The following is a 9,784-nucleotide window of genomic DNA, read 5'->3' on the forward strand; positions in this document are numbered from 1 at the left end:
CGGATCTTATATTGACATTGTGAATGAGGAAAATATTATATTTCATATGAATCACTATTGCTATAAATATCTATTTTGAAAGCATGAAAAAGAGAGGATTGATTTATTAATTTATATTTATTTTATGATCTTTGTACTATTCTTTTGTCATCATCCCCATTAAGGGTTACAAGCAAAATATTTGACTGTGAAAGATCTATTTATGAGTAATAAAATATGATAATTCTATCTAAAGCTCGTTATGGTTGGATGCACCTGAAGTTGTAAATTTTTTTTTTAGATATTTGAAGATTTTGGGATATTCCTTGAAGTGAATATTGCATATAATTGTTTGGAAATTATAATTATTTTGTTCACTTAGTGACATTATAATATTCACATTGGTTTAGACATTTTCAGTAGTAAATGTCGCAATAGTACTTATATATGGATACAAAATAAAAGAAATGATAGTAAAATTATTATTTTGTTACAATTTAGTACAATTGAAACACATGTTAAAGCAAACTAGAAGTTTACTGATACCAATGCATTTACTACTTGGCGTGACTAGTTAGACCATTCTGGATCATATATTTATTAAAGAATTCATATGAATATTCATTAAAGAACCAAAAGATTCTTTAATTTAAAAGAATTCTCATATGTTGTTTATTCTCAATGAAAATTGATTTGTAGAAACTCACTAGCTAAAGTTGAGATTTAATGTCTTGCATTTCTGAAACGAATATAGGCTCATTCATCCACCATGTGGATGGTTTTGATATTATATGATTTTGGTAGATGCATCTACAAAATAATCACATATGTGTTATCAATTTGTAACCTTTCGTTTGCAAGATTGTTTGTTTAAATAATTAACTTCAGATCATGCAATTAAGATAATTTATCTTGCTAATACTGATGAGTTTATACCTCATTCTTTTATTGATTGAGTTTGAAAAACTTTTGTAAAAGTTTTTTATTTATGCATATAATGGATTAGAAAAATTATTGATTGAACGCCTTTGATTAATGTCTAAACCATTACTTATGAGAACTAAACTTTTTATTTCAAAACGAGATTATGTTGATTTACGTGTTGTACGCATTAAGCCAATAAGTTACAAATACTCCCATTACAATTGGTTTTTGATCAAAAGCTAAATATTTCTCATCTTTGAATATGTGCATATATGCTCCAATTGCTGCACCACAATGCACAAAGATGAGAAATTCCTCAAAGAAAGTTGGGAATATATATTAATTACAAGTTTCTTTATATTATTAGATGTTTTGAATGTATTCAAGATTCAATTATGACATGATTTGTGATTACAATTTTGATTCAATAGTTTTTTCGACATTAGGGGGAGAGAAATAATAACTCGTAATGAGTCAGGGGGAGAGTAATTTAAACCATAAGTTCAATAACTCATTACAAGTTAACTTTAGATGTATTTACAAACTTAATGAGAATTGTCGAAACCATCCCTTTTTGAAAATTTTAGGTTTAATGAAAACGAGGGAATCGACTTTTGAAAAACAGAAATATGGAGTCGCCACCGATCCTTTTGTTTTGGTATGATCGGATCACCTAAGAATTTGGTTATTTTAATAAAACATTTCTGGTTTACTAAAACAACGATTTTGGTCTACGAACTTTTGAGAAAACGGGTTCGGGAGTCGGTTACGCATGAGGAAGGATTAGCACCCTCACTACGCCCAAAATTGGTACCGAATCGATTAAATACTGTCCTTATGTCTAAAGTTTAAAGATGTTTTTGAAATGTGGTTCTTTTTTTTTTGAGTAACCCGAGTTGATTGCCAAAAATCTTCTTGTTTCGACTTCCGAAAGTATATAATTCGAAAATTACAAAAGGATGCCCAACTATTTGATCCCACGAAAAATCGAAACCCAGCACAGTAGGGCACGATTCCACGAATTTCCAAACATTGAACATTGCCTTTGTTTTAAACAGTTTTTAGAGAACGTGAGCGAAATTCCGAAGGAATCTTCGATTGTTTTGAACAAATGAAAATGCGCAACCCAGCACGATAGAGTACGATTCTCAAATCACCAAACATCGAAGATCACCTTCGTTTTGAAAGGTATTTAATAAACATGAGTGAAATCCTAAAGGAATATTCAATCGTTTTGAACAAATGAGAAATCACAACCTAGCACGATAGGGCATGATTCCCGAATTGTCAAACACCGAGTATTGCCTTAATTTTAAAGGATTTTTTAGAAAACATGAGTGAAATTTTGAAGGGATATTTGATTATTTTAAGCAAACGAGAAATTGCAACCCAGCACGTTAGGGCACGATTCCGCGAATTGCCAAATAATGCACATCGCCTTCGTTTAAGGGATTTTTAAAAGACATGAGTGAAATTCTAAAGGGACATTCGATTACTTTGAGCAAACGAGAAATTGCAACCCAACACGTTAAGGCACGATTCCACAAATTACCAAGTATCGAATATCACCTTCGTTTCAAAGGATTTTTAATAGTTGTGAAACTAGCTTAAAAAGCATTAATTTGATTTGAAATAAAATGAAATTAATCATAAAATTTAGATTTTATAAAACCACATTTCAAAAATCAAGTGGAAAACGATGATATGGGGCAATACGCGTATGCATAAAACACGACAATGGGAGAGTGGAGGCAATACAATTTATTTAACCAACTAACGAGAACTTAAATGACTAAGCAGAACTAGCTTGGAAATATAACTCAATTTCGATCATGCATGGAGAATAATTAACATGACAATATGAAACAATGAATAAATAATATGCAACAAAAATATACATGGTATAATAAAAATGACTACTATTAGATGCATAAAACAAAATGCAGATCGAATAAGCAATATGGTGTAAAACTATTTTAAAACAATGATAACTGCATGACACATACTATATGGATTGATGAATTGATAAATAAAAAAACATTTGTAAAGACAAGCTTAATAAACACACGCAATCATTAAAATATATATTGTGGAATGAATATTTTTAAAATACGTAATATATAAGTTGGTAAATTTGCGTAGAAACTAAGAATATATATAATTATTGAAAGAAAAATTATAGAATCAAAGTTTGAATCCAATTGCATGTAAATGTAAATGTTCTAAACACAAATTCATTTGAAGGTTTACAAAAAACATGATAATTAAAAAATATATGATATAAAAGAATAATAAAAATGCATGACAATACATAATACCCAAAATAGATTTATAAAAAATATGTACATATAAATTTGTAAAAAGAATGAGATTAATAATAATATATATAAATTTTAAGTTAGTCTAAAAAATATACACATGCCCTTATATTAAAACATTTAAATAATGGGCTATATAAAACACAAAAGCGATATAATATAAAGGAATATTCAAGAATAATAATTTCATAATTACAAAAATGAGGTTTCTAAAATAGTTTCGTATATACATAATTATTAAAATATGTGTTATGGAATAAATATTTTTAATCAAATAACATACAAAATATTGAAGAATATTAGCTTAAAAAATGACAATTTTCATAAATTTTTTTAAAATATGTAACAAATATGAAAAGATTACAAAAAATGTATAATAAAACATAATCTTAGAAACATAATGAATTTACACATCATATATATATAACTTTAAAAGTAATTACTTGTAAAAACATGTAATACATACAAGATTAAATTGATTTTATTGTAAGTTATATGATAGATTTAAGAGCATAACTATATATAAAGAAAACTATATGTGTAAAATACGCGGGTTTAATAATGTATAGATTAAATATGGTGTACACAAATGTATATACATATAATGATAATAGCTTAAAAAATATTACATAGGATTATACGATACAATAATAAATTTAAAAGGAATTATGTGTATAAAATGACATAAGGTTAATAATGTGCATAAAATGTAATGAATATATATAATAATAGTAATATATACAAAGATATTTACAAAGCATTATGCAAGATGTTGTAATAATATGGCATAAAAAAGCAAACAATACAATAGTGATTTAAGAAAAAGAGAAACAAAATAAAAACATTAAAATAACCTAAAATATAAAACGTAAAACAAAGATAAAAATGTCGAATGTGCCTTTAAAACAAAAATGAATCATAAAATGAAAAATAAAAATAAAAATAAAAGAGACTTAATTAAAATAGAATTAAAGATAAAAGAGACAAATTATGAACAAAATCAACTGACAAAATAATAAAGGGGATCGGCGAGCAACACATGCGAATGCGCAGGGACCAAGTCTGGAAATAACCCAGACCCCCAAAACGCAACGCTGAAGTTTGGACTAAAGTGCAAATGCACGTGAAATTACAAGGCAATTTAAAAGAAAGAAAGAAACGCGGATATAGGCTGATTCGAATGCCACGCGAAAAGGGAAGGATCTATATTGGAAATATCCCCTCACCGTAAAACCGCACAGATCCCAGGGGGGAGGACCGGATCAGGTCGGGCATGGACGACACGGCATCGTTTTGGACCTAATGGATAAAGCTCAGAACGGCGCCGTTTTGGATTCGTTAAAATGGGTAAAAACCAATTCTCCACCAGCCGAACTACCCTAGCCTCATTTCCCCTTCTTCAGCAAACCCTAGCCTTCCCTTTCCCCCTCTAGCTGAACCCTAAATCCCTCTTTCAAGCATCAAATCACCATCAAGAACGGCGCCTCATGCTTTGGGCTTCGATTCGTCACTCTTTGGCCTCACAAACCCCTCTTTTAACTTCGATTTCGACGAAGCAAGAGAGGATCGAAGGCGGATTTGCGAGGTAAAGTTTTTGTTTTTCCTTTTTCTTTTATTTAGATGTAAAGAATGAAAAAGAAAATCAAAGGGAGCAGATCGAGAGAGAAAAAACGTAATAAACCCCAAAGATTTAAAGCAAAAAATCACCTTGCTCTGTTTTTTTGCTTTCTATTGCTTCTGTATGCGTCACCTTTACAAAGATTAAAAGCTTGGCTTTTATAGCCGAAAAGAGAGAAAAAATAAATCGAAAATACAATATTCTTCGCTATTTTTGTTTGTTTTGCTGTGCGCTTGTCCCTTTTTTGCAGGTACAGGGTGCGTGGCGCTCTGGTACGGGGAAGGGATGACGTATGGAGGCGCGTGTGAGAGGCTGCTAGAGGGTACGGAGCTGACGTACGGGCGCGCGCGTGACTGCTGAAATGCTGGAGCATACCGAGGCGGTGGAGGCTGAATGGTTGCGGCGTATCTGCTGCTAGGGCTAGGGTTTGGTGAAATTTGTTTAACATTTGGGCCATTTGGGCTCATTTCAGGTATTGGGTCAGTCCTTGGGTCATGGGATTGGTTTTTTTGTAAATAGGCTATGGGCCATAGTAGTAATTTTTGGACTGATGGACTGTTGATATTTGGATTTTTATATATTTTTTGTTTTTATTTATTTCTTTGGGCCCGGGTATATTGGCCTATTTACAGTTGCCCCTCTTTGCTCATTAACGTGTAACGAGAATAGAGTAAAGACTTCAAAGAGGGCCAATTTTGCCCCGTTTCGCAGAATCATGATTTCTTTGGTGCTCATTTTCTTCAAGTAGCTTCAATATGCTCCACTGCAACTTCAGGGAGACCCGATTCACGTGTTTTTACCCTGCTCTACTGCAACTTCAGAGAGATAAGGATTGTGACTTCGATCTTGCTCCACTGCAACTTCAGGGAGACAAGATCCTGCAATCTTCGACCTGTTGCCCTACTACCTAAGGGGTTAATGCTTATTTTCTTCGATCTGCTCGACTGCAACTTCAGGGAAACAAGATCTGCAATTTTAACCTATTCCACTACAACTTTAGGGAACTAGTTTGGTGGCGTAAATCTACTTCACTGCAACTTCAGGAAGATTAGATTTGCCGTCATCGATCCGCTCCACTACAATTTCAGGGAAACGAAATCTACAATCTTCAGCCTACTCCACTACAACTTTAGAGAGCTAGGATGGTGGCTCAAATCTGCTTCACTGCCACTTCAGGAAGCCAAGATTTGCCACGTTTGATCTGTTCCACTACAACTTCAGGGAGACAAGATCTACAATTTCAGCCTACTCCACTACAACTTTAGGGAGCTGGGATGGTGGCTTAAATCTACTTCACTGCAACTTTAGGAAGACAAGATTCGCTGTTGTCGATCTGCTCCACTGCAATTTCAGGAAGACAAGATCTGTAGAATTTTTCAATGCCGCTACACCGTCTTCTAAAGACATGATTTGTAGAATTGGTTTCCTGTATCTATGTTTATGCCAAATAATTAGGGTGCCATGATCAAAATGAATCAAGTGTCCCTAACTAGATGTGGTGTTTATGTCAAATAATTAGAATGCTATGATCGAAATGAATCAAGTGCTCCTAACTAAATGAATGATTATGAATGTAGAAATGTCATGAGAGTAATTCCTTTTTAAATGCTTAAGGTATCATTGCCCATAGTTCATCCGGGTTCTATCATTGATGTGCTATTGCGTCTTCTTGCTCAGCCGTTATCTTTTGATAGAAAATTTGAAGTAATAGTCCCAACTTGGACTACTCTTTTTCCAATGTTTTCCACTTTTTGAACCTAGTTAGTCCTGACTAGTGGCCCTGTTTCAGGTCCTTGTACTATTTAGAGACTTTCCAGAGTAATATGCATAACTTCTTTTGTATGAATATTATAAGTCCAAAAATCGTGATTTCAATAAAAAATGCTCGAAAGAGATTATCATAATTGACAAGATGGAATTTTATTGAGTGGAACTCGAAGTGAATACATTAAACATGATAGTTAATACTAAGGCACAAAACAAAATAAGAAGAAAGGTGCCCCAGATATCGCAGCACGAGCTTTACTATTCCAATTTCTCAAAGGCTCCTTCGAGCTAAATATGTGTTTTGGAGATCCCGCGCATTTTGTTGATGCTCCAAGGTGTACTGTTCTTCCCTCTTCTTGATTTTGGGAGGACAAGACTACCACATGCCTCATATTCAAAATTTGAGCTGCCCGTTTTTGGGTTTTCAACTCAAAATCCCCTTTGGTCTCAAAGTGCCCTTTGTGGGTTTTCGCTTTGGCCTTTCCATTTTTTTTTGAAAGCGCCCTTTGTGGGTTTTCACCTTGGCCTTTCATTCTTTAGGTAAAATACTTCTTGACGGAATCTGAATTTACTGGATGGGGCAGGTTTTTACCATCCATCTCGGCTAGAATCAATGCTCCTCCAGAGAAAACTTTCTTCACCATGTAAGGCCCCTCCCAATTAGGCATCCATTTTCCTCAAAAATCCTTTTGTATGGGAAGGATCTTTTTCAAAACCAGGTCTCCCTCGTGGAGTTCTCTAGGGCGAACCTCTTTGTCATATGCCCGCATCATTCATTTTTGGTACATCTGACCATGATGGATAGCTTTTAGCCTCTTTTTCTCAATTAAGTTCAATTGGTCATATCGAGACTGGATCCACTCAGCTTCATCTAACTTTAGCTCTGACAACACTCGGAGGGATAGGATCTCGACCTCGATTGGCAAAACTGCTTCCATTCCGTAGACCAAAGAGAAAGGCGTTGCCCCAGTTGAGGTTCTGACTAATGTTCGATAAGCAAAGAGGGAAAATGATAATTTCTCATGCCAATCTTTGTAGGTCTCAGTCATCTTCCCCACGATCTTTTTTATATTTTTATTAGCCGCTTCTACCACCCCATTCATTTTCGGGAGATATGGTGACTAGTTGTGGTGTCTGATCTTGAATTTACTACAGACTTCTGCTATCGTACTATTGTTCAAGTTTAATGCATTGTTAGATATGATCCTCTCCGGCATTCCATATCAATATATGATCTCCTTTTTTAGAAATTTTCTCACTGCCGATTTTGTAACACTAGCATATAAAGTGGCTTCTACCCATTTGGTGAAGTAGTCAATAACCACAAAGATGAACCAATGCCCGTTGGAAGCTTTAAGCGATATTGGTCCAATCACATCCATACCCCACATAGAGAAAGGCCACGGGGAAGTCATGACATGCAGCGGTGAAGGAGGCACATGAATTTTGTCTCCGTAGATTTGACATTTATGACATCTCTTGGCGTAACTGACACAGTCTCCTTCCATAGTGGACCAATAGTACCCGAATCTCATAATTTGCCTGGCCATTGTAAAGCCATTAGCATGTATCCCACAGACGTCTTCCAAGATTTTCTTAGCCTCTACAGCGTCTACGCATCTTAATAGCACTTGATCCTTTCTTCTTTTGTATAGGATCTCCCCATCTAAGACATAGTTGATGGCCAATCTTCTCAGCGTCCTTTTGTCATTCTCGCTTGCCTGGTCCGGGTACTCACGATTCTTCACGTATTGTAATATATCGTGATACCAAGGGTGATCATCTTTCTCTTCATCTTCTTCAATATTGTAACAGTGGGCCAAAATTTTGTAAATGCTTATCCGGATGGGTTTGACATCTTCTTGTTTGTTTACCTTGATCATGAAGCTAAGGTGGCCAAAGCATCGGCCATCTGATTTTCGTCCCGTGGAGGGTAGCAGAAGGTAATGTCACCGAACTCTTTAACCAATTCAAGGACTAGTTTTCGATAGTCAATCAACTTGGGGTCTCTAGTCTCCCATTCTCCCTTGAGTTGATAAATTACTAGCGCAGAATCCCTATACACCTCTAGCACTTTAATCTTGCATTCTATGGCTGCACAGACACCCATGATGCACGCTTCGTATTCTGCCATGTTATTCGTACAATCAAAATTCAATTTACTAGTGAATGGATAATGATCTCCATTTGGGGATACCAAGACTGCCCCGATTCCATTACCCACAGCATTTGATGCCCCATCAAAATTTAGTTTCCAAGGAAGTTCTTCCAGGTCACCTTCTTCAGCGGTCGCAACACACATCAGGTCTTCGTTCGGGAAGTCAAAGTTCAAAGGCTCGTAGTCTTCCAGAGCCCTACTAGCTAGAAAATCTGCTATTGCACTCCCTTTTACTACTTTCTGGTTCACATAGACTATGTCGAATTCGGAGAGCAGAATTTGCCATCGGGCCATCCTTCCATTCAAAGCTGTTGACTCCATCATGTACTTTAAAGGGTCCAGTTTTGAGATGAGCCAAGTAGTGTGATACAACATATACTGTCTTAGCCTTCGGGTTGTCCAAATTAGGGCGCAACACAACTTTTCTATCGGCGGGTACCTTGTCTCACATTCAGTAAACTTTTTACTGAGATAGTAAATAGCTTTTTCTTTCCTTCCTGACTCATCATGCTGACCCAGTACGCATCCCATGGAATTCTCGAATATTGCCAAATACAGTATAAATGACTTATCAGGGTTAAGTGGCATCAGCACCAGAGCATTGGATAAGTACTATTTGACCTTGTCGAAAGCCCTTTGGCATTCTTCATCCCATACACCTGGGTTGTGTTTCTTGAGGAGGCGAAAAACAGGATCACATTTCTCGGTTAGTTGTGAAATGAACCGAGCGATGTAATTTAATCTTCCTAGAATGCCTCGAACATCTTTCTAAGTACGCGGTGGAGATAGCTCTTGTATGGCTTTGAGTTTTTCTGGATCAATCTCAATCCCCTTTTCGCTAACCACGAATCCGAGAAGCTTTCCAGACTTGGCTCCAAAGGTACATTTGGCTGGGTTGAGTTTTAACTGAAACTTCCTTAACTTCAAGAGCAATTTTCTCAGGACTTGTATATGCTCCTTCTCTGTTCGAGACTTTGCGATCATATCATCCACATAAACCTCAATTTCTTTATGCATCAT

General features: G+C 35.4%; 1 protein-coding gene across 1 annotated transcript; it reads right to left on the reverse strand.

Annotated features, from left to right (window-relative positions):
• Window positions 1-8,485: 8,485 nt before the first annotated feature.
• LOC107925592 (uncharacterized) lies at window positions 8,486-9,784 on the reverse strand. The gene is made up of 2 exons (XM_016856307.1): window positions 9,541-9,784; window positions 8,486-8,733 (listed from the first exon to the last, which is right to left on the reverse strand). Exons 1-2 carry the CDS (start codon window positions 9,782-9,784, stop codon window positions 8,486-8,488), a joined length of 492 nt encoding a protein of 163 aa, XP_016711796.1.

Source organism: Gossypium hirsutum, chromosome A01, assembly GCF_007990345.1.
Source record: "Gossypium hirsutum isolate 1008001.06 chromosome A01, Gossypium_hirsutum_v2.1, whole genome shotgun sequence".
Lineage (NCBI taxonomy): Eukaryota > Viridiplantae > Streptophyta > Magnoliopsida > Malvales > Malvaceae > Gossypium > Gossypium hirsutum.